We start from the raw sequence: 25,002 nt of genomic DNA, 5'->3' as shown, positions 1-25,002 counted from the left end.
AATAGTTTTCTAAAAGCTCCAAATCCACCCCCAATCCCCACCACACACACACGGGTCTTTTCTCAGAGCAGGAATGAGGGAAATCAAGCTGTTGGGGGTGGAGACTGTTTGATATAGGGTGTTTGTGAGTCAAATGCTGGTCAATTGGGGATGACATTTTCCCTTCTGTTGTTAGGGGTGGGTTATGAAACACATTATTCAAGTTAGGAAGATTCAGTTGGAAAACTCGGTTTTGGTGTCTCACCAGAAGGCTGCAGAGCCCTGGGGTCTTGGTGGTGGTTTCGAGGAGTCTTTTGGTGTTTCTGTATTCTGAGCACTCTGTAGGTTGACTAAATAACGTGTCATGGCCTTGTGATAACCACTGCTTTTCAAGTGGATGTAGATGCTATAATGGTTTATAAAATATAAATTAATTAAACTGCACTCCTGAATCTAGAGTTTGCTTTCGGTCATGATGTGTGATTGAACTATAGTTTTCAAAAAGGTAAATGATGACTGTCACGTACATAAAAACTGAACACATACTACAGATTTTCTTTAACTCATTAATTAGGGAACCAGTTAGTTGTTATTACTGGTTCAAAAGCATCTGAAAAGCTATTTAAAAGCTATCTAAAAGATATCTAAAGATAATTTGATGGCTGAGTTAGATATAAAACTAGTGTCTATCAGGATTATAACTCCTTGAAGTTACAGGTGTTGACAGAAGAAAGATGCACAGCCTGAAGGTTTCAAGTGAAGTTTTCTGCGGGGACCTTACTGAGGACTGTAGCTCTGAAGAACTGCTCTGAAGAGGTAGAGAAGGAGCCAGAATATATAGTTTTTTGCTGGAAGAAAAACATGTAGTCGAACATTAAAAGATTACTGCTAATCACAAAGAAAAGACATCTCAAGTTAATGATTTTATTACTTTCCTATGTAGGGGAAGATGCAAGAGTCTGGGCTCGTTGAAATTATTCCTTAGATATGCATCTTAACTGTCTATCTAAGGCTAGTATCCAGAGCACAGAAAGCTTGCTGTTCTTCTCCATCCTGATTTCCCCTCAGGGTGCACCGTGGTGACATAGCTGCAGTGGCTGATGCAGGCTTGATCTGTGTAGAGCTGGAATGGCAGACAGCGTTCCCTTCCACAGCACCCTCTCTTGGTCATAAATTCGACCAAGGTTTGGAGGGCATTTGGTGACCAATTTGTCCCATGGTATTAGGACATCTCATGCGTAGGTCAGACGAGGATTTTGTTGATAGGCCATTCAACATGCTATTTTTGGATCAGGCCCTGTTGATAACCTAAAATTCTCTGGATCATCTGTCTTACTAGTTTATTACGATCCAGGAAATGTTTTCCCTTATCGGTTCTTTCTATATCTAAAGTTGTACTAGTACAGTTATTCTACATGGAATGATATATGTGATCAGTTGCCTCAAGATGTTTAGCCACCATTAATTTTGTCAGAGGCCTGTTTACACGTCAGGTAATGCAAGAGACAACAATCCTTTTTTTTTTTAATAAAAATATTTTTTATTTTTGGCTGCATTGGGTTTTTGTTGCTGCACGCAGGCTTTTCTCTAGCTGCAGCGAGCGGGGGCTACTCTTCGTTGTGGTTCGTGGGCTTCTCATTGGGTGGCTTCTCTTGTTGCAGAACATGGGCTCTAGGCACACGGGCTTCTGTAGTTGTGGCACTCGGGCTCAGTAGTTGTTGGCTCGCGGGCTCTAGAGCGCAGGCTCAGTAGTTGTGGCGCACAGGCTTAGTTGCACCGCGGCATGTGGGATCTTCCCAGACCAGGGCTCGAACCCTTGTCCCCTGCACTGGCAGGTGGATTCTCAACCACTGTGCCACCAGGGAAGTCCCAAGACAACAATTTTGTGAAATAGAATGTCCATAATATAGCTAGAAACATTAATAAGGTCATAGTACAGCAGTAAACAGTTTGAAACAACAAAGAGAGAACAAATTAAAATAATGATTAGTATAACTAGTTGTAATCTGGATGGCAGTAAGCCATCAAGTCCAGAGGGGAGCCAGTTGGAGAAGCCAAATCCTGGGGGGATCAGGTAGAGAGAAAAAGATAATGTTTCATCTTTGTTTACAAAGGTAAACTTTATCAACATGTTGTATATCATAGTTAGCGTAAGAGGAAAGTTTTTCTGGAAAACAAAGATTAAAAGCCACTAATATTTCAGACAAAAAGGCATAAAATTATAAATTATATTTATCATTCAGTTCCACGTGATTAATTCCTGTTGATCTAGATGAAGCCATCAGGTTTTCTATTAGTTTTGTAATTTCTTACCCAGTTTAGTAGTATGATCTAAAAGTCATCAGAAACTTATATTTGTCAAAAAGTCCTTTTTATGGATCTTCTTGAAGATCTTCATTTTGTAAAAGCGTCAGAGTATAACAGTTATAACAGGGAAGAGCCAAACCTGACTACATGTTGGATCTGTTTCTTTTACTTTAACCTTTGCTTTCCGATGCTTTTGTTCACTAAAAGGATACTGTCTGTACATAATGGCCTGCCTCGGGGAACCCTGCCCCTCTGCCTGAATGTTAAACCAAAGTGCCTTTGTTCAGGCAAACATCCAGACCCTCTCCACCTGTGGATGGCTACAAGAAAGAAGAAATGAACACATCCCCTCCCCGAGGCTGGCCATTCCAGGTGATATTTGCAAAACTTATGGCCTTTTTACTTTACTTCCTCATCTCCTCCCCCTCTCTGTGCATCCAAACTGGCATCCAGACCCCGCTAAGATGGTTATTTTGAGATTTTGGTCAAAATATTTAGTCAAAATATTTAAAATATTGAGACTTCAGCCATCTTCTCGGTCTGCCAGCTTTACGAATAAAGTCGTATTCCTTGCCTCAGCACCTCGTCTCCAATTTATTGGCCTGTTGTGCAGCGAGCAGAGCGAGCTTGGACTCGGTAACAAGTTTGGCTTGGCCAGCCGGGCCCAGTCAGGAACATTGGGACAAGGCCCTGGCTGCTGCCAGGACCATTTGTCCTGAGGGTCTTCCTTTCAAAATTCCCTGAAGCGGCACCACCTACCCCAGCGCTTGGCAGTTGAAACAAGGAACCGACCAACTTCTGCGAGTCCACGGACTCGATTTTGTAGAGATTGGTAAGTCTACCCAATTTGGTAACTGGTTCGTTGGTTGTGGTCTTCATCTTGTTTTGGTTTTGTGTATCCTTTTGTGTCGCGAGTTGGGGAACTTGAGTCTGTAGGGTAAGTCGCTCCGGTGTGCACACCCGGAACATATTCCCCTCTCAGTTTGGGCTTTTCCTTTACGGGATAAGCCAGTTTGTTTGATTGGGGTACCCTGTTGGAGGGGGGACTTGTCGTCAGACTCTAACTGATTTGGGACCGGTTCGGTAGGGAACTAGTTCGTTGGTTTTGTAGGGTAAGTCTACCTGATTTGGGAACTAATTTGTTGGTTTTGTAGGGTAAGTCTATCTGATTCGGGAACCGTTGGTTTTGGTCTTGGTTTTGCGTGCATCGATGCTAGAATTTGTTCGGGCCTTTTGTGTTGGAATTTGTTTGCGTCTTTTGTGTTTTGGTGTTATCAAACTTATAAAAAATAGGAAATACTCCATCCATCCCGAAGGAGAGCCCTTTGGAGCGTATATTAGATAAATGGGCTAAACATAGCCGGGAGCCTCTGACTAAGAAAGACATGATGTACCATTGTAATAGGATGTGGACCCAATATGTAAGATCAGAAGAGCGATGGCCCCTGAATGGCTCACTCAATTATTACAGGATCTCGCAGTTAGAAGTGTTTTGCAAAAGAGCAGGCTGTACCGGCAGTTGTTCCAACTGCCCACCCCGCATGCCGCCATGATATTCACTGCCTCCTGTTTGCCCTACCCGTGGGTATCAAATAGAAGTTTCTTTGTTAACCCTTGGAGCACAGGAGCCTGATTTAATATCACCAGCTAAGACTCCACAGGGCATCCAATTCGGACTGGGAGCCGCTTCCGCAGCAGGGCAGTTTCCCTTGCGCTGACATCCTGTAAGAGGCCAGGGGGACTCCCTTGGACTTGAGGCGTCAGGTTCTAATTTCCCCACAGGAGCCGCAGGTAACTTTGACAGTGGGGAACAAGTGGATTGACTACCTTCCCTATTTATCTTAAGAGGCTTGTAAATATTAAATAAAGGGGAAACAAAGTCATCCTAGGAAAAACTTGCCTGTATCTTTGAGATGCAAATGTCCTATCTGGTCTTCTCAGGAACCCTCATCTCTGCCATCTTTTTAAAATGCAAACTTTGAAAAGAGGGTAAAGTAATTTAGAAATTGACTTGTCAAGGCTAAATAAAAAACCTAAGTGTATTTTCTATAAAAATTCAGCCATCTAGACAAGTGAGCTTGATTTGTTCCATCTGCCAGAAACCTAATTTTAATCCAACCTCTTTTTGTAAACTAATGGGTTTTACATTGCTGTACCTGACTCAGGGCTGAAATTTTGAAATGGGAACTGTGATGTCTCTGTGTGCTTGTGTCCTTGTATGTGTCTTTGTCTTCGGATAACATTGATGAGGTTGACTTGTGGATGAGCTCTATTTAATTGGCTTAAAGAAAAGTAAGCGCTTACAAACCAAACAATTCTAAATACAAGAAAAATTAAGCTAAATGAGTTTCAGGTTCACGTGAACTGAGACATATTCAGTATTAATGTTTGTTGATCTAATTAATACAGACATGTCATTAGAGTCATCAGGTATAATACTTTTATTGTGCCTAGGTTTAATATAAGCTAAATAAAATCTTGTTATATCTGTTGCAAATTTGTCTTCAAGGAAAGTAACTTGATGTGAAGAAACTTTTAAGAAAATGCAAATGAGATAAGAGCTTTAGGTGAACTTTAAAAAAATAATTATCTTTTAGGAATGTCTATCTAAAATTAATCTCTCCAGATATTAGACAACTTGAAAGTTAGAATTGTGCTAAGATGAGTTAAGTGATGGAAGGTTTATGGAAAGTGGACCCCAAGAAAAGAGTTTTGTTCATGGTCAGGATTGACTAAGTTTAAAATAAGTTTGAGTAAACAAATTTTAAAAGTAAGCTGTTGCAAAGCTTGAATGTGGCTTTTCTCTTTGTTAAGAAGACAAGGTTTCTTAGGATTTTGAACTGCCTTTGCTAACAGATTTTAAGTTTCTCTACCTTTTAAGTGACCTGTTCTATATTTGCCTTTGAAATCTTTTATTGTTACTTAGGTTAAGTGAATAACTATTGTTTCACAGTGACCTGTGGTCCTATCTGACTGTTTTAAACCTTTTGACATTTTTTTGACAAAACTTCCCAAATCAACTTATGAAGCTCCTTTGACCTCTAGCTAACTTTGGGATGCTTCAAAGGGCCCCTGAAACTTCCCAAAGAGAGATATTAACTAATTAGGTTCACTTGGTATGTTGAATTAAGGTGGGAAGTGTTGTCAAATAAGTAATAAATCTTCTTGGGTTATATTGTATGGCAAATGATACAGGTATTCTAGAGATTATATGGAGTTCCTAAAATTTGGTATGTCCTGGTAAAATGTTATCAGTCATAATTCTAGTTATTATCTGAAAGTGTTCCATGTCACAGCAGTAACCGAGTTACTTTGTCAATTGCAGTATAATCAGATTTAAACGTGCCTTCTTAAGTCTTTCGTCATTATAGACAGTTATGGTTTCACTCTGACGCCTTTGCAAAAATGCTTCCTCTTCAAGAAGATTTATAGAAAGGAGCTTTGGATAAATACAAGTTTCTGACTTTCAGACCATAGTGGTGAACTGGGTAGGAAATTGAAGAGTTCTAATGGGAAACCTGATGGCTTCATAAAGCTGTTACCAAGAAGGATTTAGTTACCTAAGACTGAGTAAACTGGTGAATATGGTTATAATTTTTATGATTTCTGCCTGAAAAATGGTTTAAATCTGTGTTTTCCAGGTGTAAGGAAAACCTTCCCCTTAAACTAATTCTGACTTGCAGTAATTTGGTAAATTATACCTTTGTAAGCCAATTGTTTGTGCTTTGTGTCTCCTTGCTGCACTCTGTCTTTGTCAGTTACTAGCTGCATTACTTATATCCCATCTATTTTATAAGATTGTTGTCTCTTAAAGTACCCAGTGCGTAACCAGGCCTCCAACAAAACTTATATGCCTAAACGTCTTGAGGAAATAGGTCACATTTATAACATAAAATAATTGTAATAGTGTGATTCTAGGTATGGGAAGAAGCAACAAGGGAAAATGTCTCCTGGATCATAATTAGATAGAGGATCCAGAGAATCTTTAATTATCAACAGGGCCTAATCCGAAAACTAGCATCTGGAGTGGCATATCAAGAATTTTCGCCTGATCTGGGATGAGCCTCCCAGCGCCGTGGGACAAATTTGATCATGAAATGTCTCCCAGTATTGGTCAAAATCCTGACCAAGAGGAGAGGATCTGAGAAATGAAATATTTCCTGCCACATCAGTCATTAGTGATTGCAGCCCTCCAATGTGAGTCGTGGGCCCTGAGGAAACTCAGGGTATGAAAATACAGGATACAGGCCCCAGATAGCTGAGGTGCATATCAAGGGAGTGATTTCAGTGCATTTTCCCATACATAGAAAAGGGCTAAATTCCTTAACTTGAGATGGTGCCTCCTGGGATTGAAGCCCTCCAAATTCCCGCTGAATAGATCATAACTCTCAACTTTTAGGTTGTGAATACTTTTTTAAGACTACAAGAGTAAAGGAGACACTTTCCAGAGAGGAACAAAAGAAACAACGTTTGGAACACTGGCACTGATGGTGAACACTCCCAGGAAGATCCATCTGACTTTGTCACCCGTTTTTCTACAAGATTGTGGAATGGACGTTGACAGTGGGGAATTGTAACAGGGAAGAGCCAAACCTGACTACATGTTGCATCTGTTTCTTTTTTTTTTTTTTTTGCGGTACGCGGGCGTCTCACTGCTGTGGCCTCTCCCCCTGCGGAGCACAGGCTCCAGACGCGCAGGCTCAGTGGCCATGGCTCACGGACCCAGCTGCTCCGCGATCTTCCTGGACTGGGGCGCGAACCCGTGTCCCCTGCATCAGCAGGCGGACTCTCAACCACTGCACCACCAGGGAATCCCGGATCTGTTTCTTTTACTTTAACCTTTGCTTTCCGATGCTTTTGTTCACTAAAAGGATACTGTCTATATACATAATGGCCTGCCTTGGGGAACCTTGCCCCTCTGCCTGAATGTTAAACTAAAGTGCCTTTGTTCAGGCAAACATCCAGACCCTCTCCACCTGTGGATGGCTACAAGAAAGAAGAAATGAACACATCCCCTCCCCAGGCTGGCCGTTCCAGGTGATATTTGCAAAACTTATGGCCTTTTTACTTTTCTTCCTCATCTCCTCCCCATCTCTGTGCTATAAAAGAAACTGGCATCCAAACCCTGATAAGATGGTTATTTTGAGACTTTAGTCTGCCATCTTCTCGGTCTGCTGGCTTTCTGAATAAAGTCGTATTCCTTGCCTCAGCACCCTGTTTCTGACTTATTGGCCTGTCGTGCAGTGAGCAGAGCGAGCTTGGACTCGGTAGCACAATGACAAAAGACTTAAAACGGCATGGTTAAACATATTATAATGCAACTGATAAGAAATTTGGTTATTTCTAGGACAAACAGCATTTTAAGATAATAACCAGAATTATGACTGGTAACATTATACTAGGATATACCAGAGTTTTAGGAATTCCATATAATTTTTGGAGTATCTATATTAATGACATCTACCCATATAATATAAGCTAAGAAGGTTTATCACCTCTTATTTGACAATGTTTCCCATGTAATTTAACATAACAAATAAGTCTAATAAGTTTAATACCTCTCTTTGGGTTGTTTCAAGGGCCCTTGGAAGCATCCCAAAGTTAGCTAGAGGTCAAAAGAATTTCATTTAGAATTTGACTTGGGAAATTTTGTCAAAGATAGCAAATGGTTTTAAAACACTTGGTCAAATAGGATCATAGGTCACTGTGAAACAATATCTATTCATTGAATCAAAGTGACAGTAAAAGATTTTAAAGGCAAATACAGAAAGTTACAACAGATTACTTAACAGATAAAGAAAGTTTATAGTCTGTTACCAAAAGCAGATCAGTGTTCTAAGAAAACTTTGGAGGGGGCATCTGCAGTGGCTGTTGGCTTGATCCTTGTAGAACTGAAATGGGAGGCAACATACACACAGGTGGACCTCGTTTTATTGTGCTTCGCTTTGTTGTGCTTCAGAGACATTGTGTTTTTTACAAAATGAAGGCTTATGGCACCGATGCATCAAGCAAGACTGTTGGCGCCACGTTTCCAACAGCATTTGCTCACTTAGTATCTCTGTGTCACATTTTGGTCATTCTCGCAATATTTCAGACCCTCCACCAGCAAAAAGATTACAACTTGCTGAAGGCTCAGATGATGGTTAGCATTTTTTAGCCTTAAAATATTTTTAAATTAAGATATGTACATTGCTTTTTTAGACATAATGCTATTGCATACCTAAGAGGCTACAGTATAGTGTAACATAGCTTTTATTTATATGCACTGGGAAACCAAAAAAATTCATGGGACTCGCTTTATTTTGATATTTGCTTCATTGTGGTGGTCTGGAACAGAGCTCACAATCTCTCTGAGGTATGTCTCTATATATTCCACTGGAGAGAATTTTTTGATATCTTTCCCAGACAAAAATCTACAACTTAACAAGTAACTTCACTAAGTTTGGAAGCTTTCTTTAATCAGTAGTAAGTAGTGAGATGAACTAAGTTCATTCCCCTAGACCAGGGGCCAGCACATTTTTTCTCTGAAGGTCCAGATAGTAAATGTTTCAGGCTTCACGGGCCATACACTTGTCGTCTCATATTTTTGTCCCCCTTTCTTCTGGGCAGCACAAAAACAGGCTGTGAGCTGGATTTGGCCTATGGGGCATCGTATGCCAGTCCGTACCCTAGACCATCCTTGGGTGGCCTTTCCTCCACATGATACAAAAGGGCATTCTGCCTACCCCTTCTACTTTCCAAGTTTGCATATCATTTTTCTGACAGTGCTTTCTCAAAGAATAAAATCAAGTTCAATCCCTTATTATGTTGGGTGGAGGTAGTAAAATTTTGATGTTAAAAAATTCTTCGTATTAGAAAGGTTGTGAACATGTTCCTAAGTTCAGAAAAGGATGGGTTTTGTTGGGAGAGGGAAGTGGGGATGCTAGTTTCAGACAGTTTAATTCTGGTTCATTAGAGGGACTCTGTTGGCCAAAGTGGTTTAGGCAGTTTTGTCCAGTTCTTCCGGGTACTTTGAAAGCTTCCCTGTTGAAAGTCTGTTAGCGCAAGTTCTTTTGCCCGACGCACAGTGAGACCAAACATACCGAGGCATCAGAGTTTGGAGCAGAGAAAGGTTTATCGCAGGGCCATGCAAGGGAACGGGTTGCTCATGCTCAAAAAATACCCCGAGCTCCCCCCACAGGTTTCGGCAAAGCATTTTTTTTTTTTTTTTTTTGCGGTGCGCGGGCCTCTCACTGCTGTTGCCTCTCCCGTTGCGGAGCACAGGCTCAGCGGCCATGGCTCACGGGCCCAGCTGCTTCGCAGCATGTGGGATCTTCCCGGACCGGGGCACGAACCCGCGTCCCCTGCATCGGCAGGCGGACCCTCAACCACTGCGCCACCAGGGAAGCCCTCGGCAAAGCATTTTTAAAAGCCAGGTGAGGGAGGTGTGTCGCAGGTTATGTGATCAGCCCGTGCACAGTTCTCTGATTGGCTGATGGTGAGGCAACAGGGTGGTGTCACAGGGGTTGACATTATCAATCCTCAGGCTCCAGTAGGCCTGGGGGCCATGTACTCATGATCATCAAGTAGTGAACATCTTACATTTGGTGTGGAGTTTTCACATCTGTAAAACAACTCAGGAAATGTGCATCAAATACTGTTGTCTAGGTACAGAGAGTAGCTAAAGCAGAGGATATGGGGAGGGGTCTGTCCCGGGAAGGCCCCATAGGGTCCTGCTCGGTTACAAGTCAACATTTTTGAACTGATTTACCTTGCTTAAAAATGCCTTTTCTAGCTATATAAAAAGGGGTCTCTGTACTTTTTGAGAGTGTGGTGATGCTATTTTTGGAGGGAGACCTCTGGGAACAAGGAGAAGAATCAGCAAGTGGCTTCCCTGTCTGGTTTATTCACCTTGACTTTCTCTTTGGAAACAAAGATAAATTGAGATTTCTTACCTGTTGAATTTTTGCAGATTTATCGAGATTCTCTTTTGCTGTTGGTTCCTAGCAGGAGGGCTTGAATAATGCATGGAGCGGTCGCTTCTATTGATAAACACAGTTAATTTTAATTACAGGACTAAGATTTATGCTAATATTTTTTTCATGATTTTGAGTATACACGTGAATTAATTGCTTTTAACTAAAGAGGGGAAAATGCCTTTGGGGGCTTAATGACATGTTTGGGTGTGTTGGAGTGTATGGATTTGTTCTTTTCTCTATGTCTGTCTATTTTGTTAACATGTTGGCTTGTTGGTATCTGAGCAATGTTTCACTGAAATGACCCTGGCTTATGGTGAGAAGTGCTCATTAAATACTCTGTTCAGTTATTTAAGGCATTGTTTTGGGGGACAGTTTCTTGTGAGGGAAAACCCTTCGTCGGAGGATCACATACTCTCTTCATTCCATGAAAATTCTAAGAGGGCAGCCACCTTGTGGGAGACCAGCCCCGTATCTCTCAAATTGAAGATTTGGAATTTGATATAAAATTATTCCTAAAGAGCTTTAAAAACCAACCAGGGTCTAGGAACATGAAAAAGTCTCAGCCTACACTCTCTCTTGTTTACTAGGGTGGGGATAGGTTCTTAGTGATGGGGAACACTGGGGAGGGCCGACAAGGGTAGGGTCCCTGGATCACTAAGTGCCAGGCAAAATGATTGTCATTCACAACTGTTTTTGCCTGGTTTCTGTTTCAAACCTGTGAATTTTTTTTTTTTTTTTTTTTTGTGTGTGTGTGTTGGGGGTTGTCAGCTGATGTGATAGCTAGTGACAAAAACTTAGTTAAGGATGGGAAAGGCAATCCCCTCTGATTCATTTCTTTTTAAAAATAATTATTTCACTAATTTATACCCCAATTGATACTTTGGTAGGGGGTTTATAAAAATGTATACAATATGAAAAGATAGAAAAACAAGTGAGGACATGGGGTGAAGGGAGCCATGCCTACTGCATGCTGAGCACTGTTCTCTGTGTCTGGAATATTCCAGTAAACACAACAGACAAATGAAATTAAAAATATATATATTTGGTGAGTTTATAAAACAAAAAAAGAAACAAAACCCCCAAAAAATCCCAAACAAACTTCTCATCCTTATGGAGCTATGTTCTAGTCCGGGATAAAAGGAAATAGACAGTAAGTAAATACACAAATAAGTATGTGATATGGTGTTATTTTGAGCTCCGTGGACAACAGTAAAACAAGGTTGGGGTGAGGGTGGGGTGGAAGGAGGGAGGAGTTGCTATTTATAAGGAAGGCCTCTCTGAGATGACATTTGATCTGAGACCTCGATGAAGTGAGGACTGGATCATGTGGCATCTGAAAGAAGAGTTTCAGATAGAGGGACTATAGGTGTGGGGCTTGAAGCCCTCTCTGTCAGTGAGAGGAGTAGCCGGTGTGTTTGAGGAGAACCCAGGAGGCCGGAGGAGCTGGAGTGGAGGGGGAGAGTGGAAGGAGGTGGGGGGACCTCATAGGTCATCGCTAGAGTGAGATTTGCAGCCATACTGAGAGTGGTCGGTAGGGGTAAGGGAGGAAGCAGGGAGCCCCGTTAGGAGGGAAGGCTATTGTAATAATTCAGACAAGAGATGATGGTAACTTGGATTGGGGCTTACTAGTGGAGGTGGTAGGAAGTCGTTGGATTCTGCATGTATTTTGAAGGAAATGCTGGATATATTTTTGGAGGATTTGCTGATGGATTGGATGTGTGTAAACAGTGGGAGAGAGGAGTCCAGATTTTGTCCTGAGTTACTGGGAGAATTGAGATGGATAAAGCTGAGGAGAGAATGCTCAACAAACTGGGAATGAAAGGGAACTTCCTCAACCTGATAAATGGTACCTACCAAAAAACCACAGCTCACATCATGCTTCATGGTGAAGACTGAATGCTTTTCCCTTACGAGCAGGAGCAAGACAAGGATGTCCACTCTTGCCACGTCTATTTAACATTGTGAAAGAGGTTCTAGCCATGGCAGTTAAGCAAGAAGAAGAAATAAAAGGCATCCAGATATGCAGGGAAGAAGTAAAACTAATTCTGTTTGCAGATGACATGGTCTTGTATATAGAAAATCCTAAGGAATCTGCTTTAAAAACTATTAGAACTAATAAATGGATTCAGAAAGGTTGCAGGAAACAAGACCAATATACAAAATTCAATTGTAGTTCTGTACATTAGCAGTGAACATTCTGGAAATGAAATTAAGAACATAATTCCATTTAATGCCATGAGACTGGATGAAATCAACCAGAGAGGGAAGGGGTAGGGGAGGTGGCAGAGAGAGAGAGAGGATGAGAATGTACAGGGTGTGTGTGTGTGAGAGAGAGAGAGAGAGAGAGAGAGAGACAGAAAAGATCGAGAAGATAGAGGGAAGAAAGGCTTGAGGTCAGAGCCCCAGGTCACCAATGTTTAAAAGTCAGGAGAAGAGGAAAGCCAGTGAGGCACCTGGAAAATAAAAAGACAGTCATGTCCTGGGGGCAGATGTTTGGGGAAGGAGGAGAAGTGGTCCATAGTATGTGATGCGCTGAAGGCTAAGATGAGGACTGGGGATTCACAGTTGAATATGTGGATGAGCATTGGTGAACGGCAAGAGAGAGAAAGAATGAGAGAGGGAGGAGCGAGGAAAAGGGTCTGTCCAGAACCAGCACACTTGTACAACACAACAAAACTTGAGTACCAAAAACAATGAATATGCAAGCCCATTTTTTTCCTTAATTAGATTCAACAGACATGAATATTCCTCTCAAATTATTATAAGAGTCTGTAAACGCTAACTCAGTTTCTGTACCTGTCTCGTCGTAGTCTGTAGCAGTTTGCGGAGTTGCACTGGTGCCAGTCTGTGGAAGCCACTTTGCAGGTGTTGTGCAGGCCTAGGATTGGCTGGGGGGCGGTGGGTGGGGGAATGAGCTGAAATTCCTTCACCGTGGATTTGGTACAGCATATGCTTTGCAAGATGACAGGAGATACTTGTTAGAGAATAAACATCCACCTTAAGCTCCAAGAGGCTATATATCTCGTTGTTCAGAAGGCATGAAGCCTGAATTTTGGTCCCATGGAGGTTATAATCATGAACCAGTCAGAAATCACAAGACGCGTATTCTGAGCATTATCCCTTTCTATAAGTGATAACACCTATCTGCTGTCTTTCTCCTAATCCTGACATTTGTGTGGTATTTTAGTCTGAATTGCTCATTTAAGCCTCATACAACCTTGTGAAGTGGGTGGATTTTTCATTTCTTTGAAGAAATGGGCTCCAAGAGATGAAACAACTTCTCCACCCTCATGCCGCTTGGAAGTGATGGAGCCGGGACTACCCTTTTAGACCCATGAGCTTGCCACCAGACTGGGCTGTGGGACTTTTAATCGCCTTTCAGATAGGAGCTTAAGGTCAGCTGTAAAGTTCATGTCCTGCTTTGTCATGAATTTGCAGGTTGAAGTTGCTGTCACTTTGGGTAGGTGGGTGTGTTCTCAACGTAGTAAGTAAATAGACTGTCTTTCATTCTGAACAATTGCTGGATTACACTCTCGTTGGCTTTAAATTCTGGTCAGAAGTGCTATTGATTTCTAGAAATGCTGCCTTGTAACTGAGTTGTTTCCTCTTTCATAGTATATGAATTATTTGCGTTCATCAGTCACATGGGGACATCTACAATGAGTGGACACTACGTTTGTCACATCAAAAAGGAAGGAAGGTGAGTCTTTTTGAGAAGGTAAAATAATATCTATGTTTTATTGAGGACCTGCTATGTACCAGGCACTCCACTAGGTGTTTCATATGTTATCTCATTTGGTTTTCATGATGGTCTTGTAGGGATAGACTCTTAAAGCCATTTTACACATCAGGGCACTAAGGCTCAGACAGGCTAAAGAGCTTGATGTTTGCAGCTGTGTCAGAGCTGGTATTCAGAGTCACTCTTCACTGTCATAGCAAGGGGACCTCCCAAAGTAAAGACACATCCCGCAGCAGAATGTGTGTCCATATTTGGAACCTCCCCAGGGTTGCCAGGTTTAGCCAACAAAACAAAACAAAACAAGAAAACCAGGATGCCCTATTATGTTTGAATTTCAGATAATGAATAACTTTTTAGTATAAATATGTCTCAGCTGTTGCATGGGACATACTTGTATTAAAAAAGTATTTGTTGTTTATGTGAGATTCAAACTTGACTGGGTATCCTGTGTTTTATCTGGTAACTCCAACACCCAGTGTTTGCCCTATTGTAGCTTTGTCTTCTTAAGAATTGTTAGGTGTGTGGTGAGCTAGGAATGAGACAGTTGTGGCGGTGGGGGGGGGGGTGGTGTAAGGCCGCTGCTCTCTTCAGAACCTTCTTCCGGGGCTGGATCCCCACGGGCCCCACTGGTTTCCCTTCCTTGAGTTCCCACTGAGTGGCCTGGCCTGTGGGTCAGCACCCCTGCTTGAGGCAGTGCTTGGGCCACATGGACACTGGAGAAACACGTAACCTTGCCCTCTCCTGGTAGGACGTTGACCTCGTACTGCAGGAGTGACTGGTTCCCAGTCAGGAATCCACTCTGTTCCTTTTTGGTGTTTCTTTTAGTCTTGTCTTCTCAACTTGATTAATAAAATAGTCGAGCACAGGAACTTGATTTATAGTGAATCCTTTTTATTACCAAGCATGATAGCTCTTTTAAAAATACTTTTCTTAAGAAAAATAGCTTAATTATAATTTAAAAAGCCATGAAATTCATTATAAGGAATTTGTAAAATATAAAAACATACAGAGAATGTGTTATTTGGAAGCCTAGAGAGAACCATTGTCTGTATTTGGATACATTTCCCTTTGTTTCATTGTTTTCACTGGGAGAGAGGGTATGTGTATGTCTGTATTTACAACTTTTCTAAAAGCTTAAAGTTTGTACACAGTACGTACAATTTTGTAACCCGCTTTCTCCCACTTCATATTATATTGTGATTATTTTCTTACTTTACCAGATATTCTTCAAAGACATTTTAATAGTTGTATAATAGTTCACTGCATGTCTATTTACTTCTGATTTTTAGCTAGTTTTATACCTAAGGCTGAAAAAAACACTTCTTTGACTGAAGTTCTGAGGCCATCTGTGGATTTCTACAAGTGGAAATGTTTGGAGGCTCCTTAGGAACTACTTTTTGATTGAACTTGAGAATAAAAAAGCAGTTGTAATTTCCCACCAGCATTCTGTTTCTTTTTATACAACAGACTTGAGTTTGGTTTATCTTAAACCATCTTGATTATTTTAAGTATGGTGCAGTAACTTTCTCCTGCAAAGTTTCCTGGAACTGACTTAAATCCATCAAATGCTTCTGTCTTTTGTTTTCAGATGGGTGATCTACAATGACCACAAAGTTTGTGCCTCAGAAAGGCCCCCTAAAGACCTGGGCTACATGTACTTTTACCGCAGGATACCAAGCTAAACCTCAGACGTACAAATTGGCGAGAAGAAGCCATACACCTTTTTAATTTGCCAAAAAAAAAAGAAGTTGGGACAGCCAGACATGAGGGAATACATGGGGTATTTATAGTTTATTTAAAGAACATCATTTGACGCCTTCTGAAGTAGAACTGGGAGGAAATTTCTATTAGTGATGATACACTACTGTAGATAATTTTTCTTTTTATAAATGTTTAAGAAGAGGATGGTTAAAAAAAAAAGTATTCCTGTTGCTGGTGGGGGATCTGCCACTGGCACATCAAAAGCAGGAAGTGCCACCAATCCTCTGTTTTGCTTTGGGGGTTGGCGATAGTGGCCTCCAGAGGAACCAAGTAATGGGGCCAGTCGTGTCGCCTACCCACCGTACACAAAAAGCCCACTTTCATTTCATATCGAAAATCAGTAACTGGGCTGGGCTTTATTTGTGACATAAGTTTTTTCATGACACACAATGATTTCTGACCTCTCCATGTAGAGTAGATTAGAACATCTACAATGAAAGATATTTTTAATTTAATCATATCAAAATTCATAATACAAGTGTGTGAATGTGTGTGAGAATGCGACTGAGAGTGTGAGACCTTTATAGTCAACTAGAAAATCTGTGACGGGTTGGTTTTTAAAGGTTAAAATAGTTGGTAGTAAGCATAGCTGGAAAAAGCAAGTCAATATTTTAAAGAAACTCTAACTCAGGAACAGTTTAAAAAATTAGTTCCCCGCTTAGATTTTCAGGCGTAAGAAGGGCTGTTGTCCCTTTCAGTGCTGTCCAGAATTCAGCTGGGTTTGTGACGTTTGGTCGTATGAACGCAGATGCCCCCAGCAGCACACTGTTGTTCTTGGCCAAAGGGAGATGAATTCTGTTTCTCAGCAACCCTTCCCCCAAGGCATAGTCGTGTGTACTGTTAGTTAAAATAGCTGATCTCTTCTTACCATGACACATGACAACTCGCTGGAATCATGTTAAGTGCCCCAAATCTGTCTGTAATTTTCACATCCCCCAGCTCTTTGCTTGTCTTCATTTCTATGTGTTCTGGGGCCAGAGTCTCATCTCTGCCCTTTGTTGGCTAATCACCTCCTGACTTGCCTTCACTGCTTATCTGCTGTGACCAACAGTGTGATCTTCAGCAGTTTAAGGGTTTCAGATGCAAAGAAACTTTATATGACATTATGAAAGACCATCGTTTCCGTTTCGGTGTTTCAGCATTTTAGTTGCAACCTGGGATTAAATCAGAGTTTCAGATGTGATGAAAAAGTGGAACGATAGTGCTCTGTAATTTTCCTACTGCTCTGTACCAAATGCTAGGGTCTCTGGAATTTCTATTTCAGATTATTCAGTCAAATAAAAAAGGACTTATTGCTGTCTGCTTAATATGCATTTGATTGGTAGAAAGGATCTTCCTGGAGACTGTAGGAAAATAAAGTAGAACCAACTGGGTGAAATATAGCACAGAATTCCACAATTCTGTGAAGTCTGGAAGTTGGATTATGACATGTGAGTTACGAACAGTCAGGGTTCTGGTTATGATTGGGGCCCTTCTCACAGGAGACGCGAGCGAGGGATGCAGAGCCCGAGGCCTGTGGCCCGTGGACCTGGGTGCGGCCCGTAGCTGGGCAAGTCCCTCATCTTTCCTTATGTGCACAGTGGTGTGATGACCCCCTGCCCTCTCTTTCCAACTGTGGTTTGTGGATCTGGAGAGATTTGATCGCTGACCGTTTGAAGAGCAGCGGGTGGTGTGCCCAGTGGGTGGGCCCTAGTAGAGCATGCTTCCTCTCTTCTCTCCTCTGACGTTTGCTTCAGTTCGGGAACAAATGAGATTGGCAGAAGGAGGGAGCTCATGGGGCAGTAAATCTCTACTAAACTCTGCCCACTGGTGTCACCTTTTCACATTGTCTTGGACACCCCAAAGTAGCCCCACTCAGTGACACGAGTCCCTGATTCCTGCAGAAACCCCCATGCTAAGCAGCCTTACGGAGTCCCGTTGCCTTAGGGCTGTAGTACCATAGAATAGTGACTCCAAACACACATCAAAAGTGACTTCTTTTCACCGCTGTTACAAAGGGAAGGCCTTTTCTGGGGGTGGGAGGGGGATTGGGGCTTTGGATTGAAATATGGACAAAGTTGGTATGTGTATTTTGAGCAAATTAAAAAATTTTATAATAAAATCTTACAAAGTGAATGGTGTAAAGTCAGTATATAAGATTACAGGCTCCACATTACTTAATTCATTAAGCAGAAAAAGAAATTTAGCCCTTTTGATACCTAAACCTATCGTAAGAAAGTGGAATATGGCTGCCTTTTTTTTCGCCTCACAAGACAAAGGGCTATTTCTACAAGGCAAAGTTTTGTATATGTGCTGTTCTTTATTTCAGATTGAGAGTTGGGAAAACTGGAGCAAATATTGGTTTTCTTTCATGCTTATAAATGTATTTGTATGTATATCTTAATATATTCAAGGCAGGCTTCCCTGGAATCAGAGTGTGGAATATACTGCTTAATTTTACACATGTATGTCGATGAGATTATTTATGACTAAAAACTGGAATAATGTGTGTATTTTGTCAACTGATCATCAGCCTGTTAGGCGTCTTCTGTGTGAGGTGTGGTGGTGTAGTTGTGAAAATTCTCACTGCGTGGGTGTATGTGTGAAAGAGAGCACTTTCTTCCTGTAAATATTTTTTGATATCCATTTGTGCAAAATCCTGATGAATGTGTCTTTGGAAAATACAGCGTATCAAAGTTTTTGTTTTGTCAATTGATCTAAATGCCCACACAACTAATCAGAAATCCAGTTTGGTTCAGATTGGGATTTTTTTTTTCAAGGGGAGAAAAAGTATGGGGGAAGGACTATTAAAGAAGGGTCATGTTTTAACGCCATTTTATGTCAACATTGCTTTAATGTTCTGAATTGACTTGCTGTTTTCTCCCACCTACAAGAGAATGTGCTTGCCATTGCCCCGTGTTCACCGTGGGCTGTAGGGCGTAGCTTGAGCCTGCTACTCCCAACATTGTTTTTTCCCTTGACCTGAACTGGATGGAGCCTTACCTGCAATTCATAGTGTGAGTACCTGCATTTGTAGCCCGACTCCACTTCTAAGTGTGGTGGGGCCGAGTCGCTTTACCTCTCTAGGCCTTTTTCCTTAAAATGAGTGGGTTAGACTAGATAAGCTCAGAAGTCCCTTTCTGCTCTAGCATTCGGTTCTATTTTTATTTTCCTGCAGTTACTACCTTGGTCAGACATGTAAGACGCGAGGGATCACATAGAGGTTCGATGTTATGGTTCTGGTTTGTTACAGCTCTCACACCCCACTTTAGAACCTGCCTTGTTTTTAGTGTTTGCCACGCCAACTTCTACTCCCAATTTCTTGGGGAATTACTTTCTTTGGTGATTATCCCATTTTTTTCTCCCACTCCTGAAACTCTCCACTTCCCAGTCGGTAAGGTACTTTGTTACCATCTTCCTCAAAAACGAAAAATCTATTTAAAACACCACCTGCCCTGACAAACCTCAGAACTACCTTCTGCTAACTCTGTAACCTTTCTGGAGTATTATCTTACTCTAGTTGAGTTATAGCTATGATCCTCAAATAAGTTTTTCTACCACAGAAAGGATGTCTTTTCATCTGGTAGGCATCACTGTTGCTAAATGACATCATGCGTGTGGGCCGTCCATGGGGAGATGGCCAGTGTTGGGGGCAGGATAGGGGGATAGGATTAGATAAAATGTGATTCTATCCTTCACCTAAGGTCAAAAATCCTAGGTTACAGAACAAGATTCTGTACCCTTAAGTTGATGTATAAGATCGTCCACACAGTGCCATGGAGATTCCCTACTCAGTAAATCATCCTGAGAGAGTTTGTGTCATAATTCTCTAGATCTGTGCTGTTCAGTACAGTTGTCCATGGCCACATGTGGCTAATGACCTCTGGAAATGTGGCTTGTGCACATTGAGGTTGTGCTGTACACAGGAAATGCACGCCAGATTTGTAAGGCTTGGTACCAATAAAAGGGAATGTAAAATATTGCATCAATATTTTATATTGATTATATGCTAAGATGACCATATTTTAGATACATCAAGTAAGATGATATTAAAGTTTCACTTATTCCTTTTGATCATTTTTTAATGTGGCTACCAAACAAATTGAAATTAGACGCGAGTTGTACTTCTGTTGGACAGTGCTCTCCAGACCAGGTGACGTGAGGAGGCAGTGAGGTGTTGTAGGTATGGAAGGGGGGGGGGTCTGCGAAGCATCCAGACAGACAGAAGCAGCACAAACATTTTTTTTTGGAGTCGGGAGCAATGTGAGGCACAGAATGCCTTCCAGAAAGCAGATTTTTCTGTATAAGAACCAATATATATATAAGACCCCAATTAAAAACCAAAAGCAAATGAGCCCAAACCCTGTTTCTTCAGCTTTGTCTAGAAGCTGCCAACTCTGCATTTATTTTTCAAGTATCTTCCAGGTGCCAAGGATGTTAGCCACATGAGGGTGTTGGGCAGATTTGTTTCACTTTGGGCAACATTCTCTTGTGGTTTCTCCTCCCCCGGTATTGTTTTGTCTGTTCAGAGCTGGGTGTGTTGAAATACCATGGAAATCTGGCCGCCGCTCCTGGTCTCAGCTGAGGCTGATCCTGTGGCCCGCGCCTGTCTGCTTGGCAGGTTTTGATGTTGGCGCCTGAAAGAGTTTGTGTTTATTTTGCACTAATCACAGTTGTAGTTTAAAATATCTCAAATGTTTTGGGAGACTATTTGCCTGTGATGGAAAGAGAGATGGATGATTTATTGCTTCAATTGTTTTAAAATTAAAAGCTATTCTCACAATCTGAGGTCCCTTTATGGCTGTTTTTTTTTTTTCTTTTGCAAAATGCCACATAAACCGATTCTGCCTTTTGCAGGTTCTTATCCATCAGTGGAACAGGTAACTTGAGACAGTGACTAATTTTATTTCTTTTCAGGGTTTCTTTGTGTGGCCCCGAGGCTGCCAGGTCCCATCAGTAGTGGAATATCGTCGATGGCACGATGTTAACTCTGTGAAGGAGGGAGGGGCAGGGCAGGTGGGAGTCTGCTGTCTTTCTCTACTGGGTGCCAAGTTGAATATTGGAATCGATTGTGAGACCTTTCTGTGGTTCCCTGGCTCTCAGTTTGCTGGTGGCTTCCTTAATGCAGGTATAAGCAGAGTCAACACTAGTTGCATCAAGGGATTTCATCATTTTTAGGACATTGTGTTTCTAGGCTGTAATGAGTTTCCTATTGCTGCTGTAAACAAATTACCACAAACTGAGTGGCTTAAAACAATACATTTATTAGGTCAGAGGTCTGGAAATAGGTCTTACAGGGCTAAAAGCAAGGTGTTGGCAGGGAAGCCGTAGGAGAAAATCCATTCCTTCCTTCTTCCAGTTTCGGGAAGCTGTTGGTATTCCTTGGCTCATGACCTCCTGAGAGCATTGGCGTCACTCCAGTGTCTGCTTCCATTGGCACATCTCCTTTACTGGCTCTCCTGCCTCTTTCTTACAGAGACCCTCGGGATTACATTGGGTTCACCCAGATGGTCCAGAATAATCTTCCCATCTCAGGATCCTTAACTTACTCATAGCCGCAGTGTTCCTTTTGGCATGTAAGGTGATTAGGATGTGGATATCTTTGGGCGGGGGGGGGGGCTTATTTTGCTTACCATATAGGCTAATTACCACTTAAAATATGTTTATTCAGTGCTTAAAACTTTTAAAAGAATGAACCAATGTATTTTTAAAAATCCAAGTGAAATGACTGACATCAGTGTTGTGCCATCTGTTTTGGTGAGGGAGTAAGAGGAGAAGGAAATGATGGGGGGATAGTGAGGGGTTGTTTACCATTCAGAGAATTGTAAACTTTTAGGCCAGTGTTTGCAAGCCTGCTGCTGTTTACATTCACTTGATGTATCCCGTCGTGTCCAGTGGGAGAGTTTACCAGTGTGTGTATGTGCCGTTTGAACTCATGGTCCAGCTTTTCAAACGTCATCAGTGGCAAACTTCAGTCACAGTGGAGAAATTTAACAGGAGAATGGTGAGTAATTTCTCATCCCCATGCAAGCAATTATTTAAAAATCTACTTTCATTGAGGTAGGGAGGCAGGGTGGGATAATGGCCAGGGTAGAAGCATATAGACAAGTTCAAATACCTGTTCCGAGCCCAGACTAGCTGTGTGACTTTGGTAAGCACTTAATATCCTGAGACTCAGTCTTCTCATCTGTTCAGTGGGCAGAATAAATACCTGTGATGAGTTATGTAAAGCATCTGACAGTCTGGTGGACACAGGATATTTTTACTGTGGTATTTTATGTCATCATTTTAACCCATATAGCGTTTTGACTCTGCGGAGGTTTTGACCCATTGTTTCAGTCTAAAACAGTTTTTTAAAAATAATCAGTTATACCAACATTGATGATTTTTTTTCAAAAGTATTTTTCTGGAGATAATTCCATTAAGCAAATTTATTTTGTTCATCTGTATAGCATGGTTCATCATTCAATAACTACTAAACATCTATGTGCTAGGCATTGTTTTTCTTAGATGTATCAGTAAACAAAGTAGATATGGGTCTCTGCCCTTGCTGAGTTAATTTTGTACCAGAGAGAGGCAGATACTAAACATAAGAAGTAAGTAAATGATATGTTAAAAGCTGTTGAGTTCTATGGAAAAAAGAAGATGTAGATCAGTGGTGGAGGTGCAGGTTGAGGTATGAAATCGGGTACTCAGGGGAGTGCCTGATCAGGGAAGGCATCATGGGGAGGTGAGATTTGAAAGAAGACTTGAAGGAGGTGAAGGCCTCATCCAAACATGTTTAAGGGAAGGATATGCTCGGCAGAGGGACAAGCTGGAGCAGTAGATCTGGAGTGGGAAAGTATCTGGTATGTCAGAGAAGCAGCAAGGGGACCAGTGTGGTTGGGAGGGAGGGAGGAGTGGGGGAGACTGGTGGGAGAGGAGGAGAGAGGGGGCCAGATCGTCTGAGCCCGGGAGGCATTGGAAGGGCTTGACTCTAGGGTGGAATGGAGAGCCATTACAGGGTTTTGAGCAGAGCAATGACCTGCTCTGACCAAAGTTTCAGGGAGATTGTTCTTTGTTTAGCTTAGATGACAGGAGGGCAAGGACAGAAGTAGGGGCTACTGTGGTAGGCAAGGGGAGAGGATGATGCTCAGAGGGATGGAGGGTAGCAATGGGGGTAGTGCGGACGGGCAGATTCTGGGTACATTTGAACGTAAGGCCAGTAGAATCTCCTGATGGATAGAATGTGGGGTATGAGGGAATGAGAGTAGCTAAGGCTGCCCTTGAAGTTTTTGTTCTGAGCAATTGAAGAATGTAGTTGCAATCAACTAAGGTAGGAGGGTGTGGTGAGGTTACAAGTGTTGGTGGGGAAAGATGGTCAGGAGTCCGGTTTGGGGCATGCTGAGTTTGAAATTCCTATTAGACCTCCGTGGCTGATGTTGAGTAGGAAGTGGGACATGTCCAACTCTGGACTTTGAGAAGTCTGGACTGTAGATATCAAATTGGGAGTGGTTGGTATCTAAGTTTTTGTTTTTTTTTTTGCGGTACGCGGGCCTCTCACTGCTGTGGCCTCTCCCGTTGCGGAGCACAGGCTCCGGCCGCGCAGGCTCAGCGGCCATGGCTCACGGGCGCAGCCGCTCCGCGGCATGTGGGATCCTCCCGGACCGGGGCACGAACCTGTGTCCCCTGTATCGGCAGGCGGACTCTCAACCACTGCGCCACCGGGGAAGCCCTCTAAGTGGTATTTAAAGCCATGGGCGTGGGTGGGATCATCAGTGGAGGGAGACAGGAAATAGAAGAGGTCCAGGGACTGAGCCCTTCAACGTAAGTCAGGGAGAAGATGAGCCAGCAAAGGAGACTTGGGACGAGTGACCACCACTGTGCACAGAAACCAAGAGAATGGTGCCTGGAAGTGGAAACCAAGTGAAGAAAGCATCTTGAGGAGGTGAGAGTGACCAAATAAATGTGATAGGCTAAGTAAGATGAGTTCACTGTGAGATTGATCCACTTGGAGTCATGTGTGGTCTCCATGGGAACAGTTTGGGAGGAGAGGCATTGCAGAAAATGAATGCAGACAACTCTCTGGGGAGTTTTGCTACAGAGGAAAGCAAAGAAAGTGGGGTGGTGACTGATAGGGGAAGTGGGTGGGGCTGAGAGAAGTTATTCCTTTTAAATATGAGAAATAAGATGGTCAAACAGAAAGTACAGTGTGGAGGATGTAGGAGGGCGAGGGGAGAAGTGCTGATTCGCTGTTCTTGAACAGGCAAGAGGTGATGGAATCTGGTGCCAAAGTCAGAGCTAACTTTAGGCAGGGCCTGGAAGACCTGTGTGGGGATGGGAGGGAGGCAGAGACCCAAGTGCAGATGCCACGGTGAGGAGACTAGGAGACTGCCATGAGCCTGGGAGTTCTTTCCTGCCATCGTTTTCTAGGAAAGTAGGAAGCAAGATGCCCAGCTTAAGAGGGAGTGTGTGGGAGATGGGATTTGAGAGAGGAGAAGGTAAGAAGAGTCACCCAGTTGAACTCTTCCCAAACTTTGACATTTTCCTTTCTATTTTAATGAACTTACTTTGTTAACAATTCTGTAAATTTTATAAGGACAGTCATCAGTTTTTCAGTCCTCATCAATTTTTCTCCATTATAACTTTTGCTATTGCAAATTCCCCTTTGCAGCCATTATTTCCACTGGATCCAGCTCTACCAGGTCAAATTTTGCAAATCTAAATTTTGTCTAGACGATTTTGTTGTTCTTTATCAATTTTTAACCGATAGCAAATTTTACTATGAGCAGTGTTAGCCATTGTCTTGGAAATTTCTCTCAAGCCTACTGTTTCCCAGGTCAGTTTTTGCTGTTCTTTTAGTATTAAATGTACTCTTTAAGTCTGTTGTTAATCTCTAAGACCTTTTTTTCACCTGGCACAGTTTTTGAGATTATGTTAATTATTTGCAGAAATATTAATTATGGACTGGATACAATTATCAGTAGAGCAAAGGCTTAGGATCTGGGTGCCCGCTGAAGTTAAAACGGCAAAATAGAAACACCCGGCCAAGGAATCTGGCACATGGTAGGTTTCAGTAAATGTTCGCTTCCTTTCTGTTTCCCTTTCAGAGAACTGGGCCTGGGAAGGCTGTACTGCCTGGATTCCACTTTTCTAAACTCAGTGGGCAAACTCAAGCAGGGCGCCTACTGAGAATCAGTAGTTTAGTTCCACAGGGCAAAATACTAAAATTAACAAGTTCTGATTCCTTAAGATGATTACCAGGCGGCATTATTGGTTATGTGGTGTAAGTAAAGGAAA

General features: G+C 42.1%; 1 protein-coding gene across 1 annotated transcript in view; it reads left to right on the top strand.

Moving 5' to 3' along the window:
* USP13 (ubiquitin specific peptidase 13) overlaps nucleotides 1–21,335 on the top strand; it is a 124,320-nt gene extending 102,985 nt beyond the window's left edge. Inside the window, exons 20-21 of the mRNA XM_022571596.2 lie at nucleotides 13,860–13,944; nucleotides 15,572–21,335. Coding sequence (XP_022427304.2) covers nucleotides 13,860–13,944; nucleotides 15,572–15,665 — 179 coding nt within the window. The 3' untranslated portion in view covers nucleotides 15,666–21,335. The remainder of the gene's footprint in view (nucleotides 1–13,859; nucleotides 13,945–15,571) is intronic.
* The last annotated feature ends 3,667 nt before the right edge of the window (nucleotides 21,336–25,002 follow it).

This window comes from Delphinapterus leucas, chromosome 4 (assembly GCF_059928025.1).
Source record: "Delphinapterus leucas isolate spDelLeu-1000000601 "Yukka" chromosome 4, BTC_Dleu_Yukka2, whole genome shotgun sequence".
NCBI classification, from domain to species: domain Eukaryota; kingdom Metazoa; phylum Chordata; class Mammalia; order Artiodactyla; family Monodontidae; genus Delphinapterus; species Delphinapterus leucas.
The sequence above is the reverse complement of the archived record's forward strand: the minus strand, read 5'-3'. Positions and strand labels throughout refer to the sequence as shown.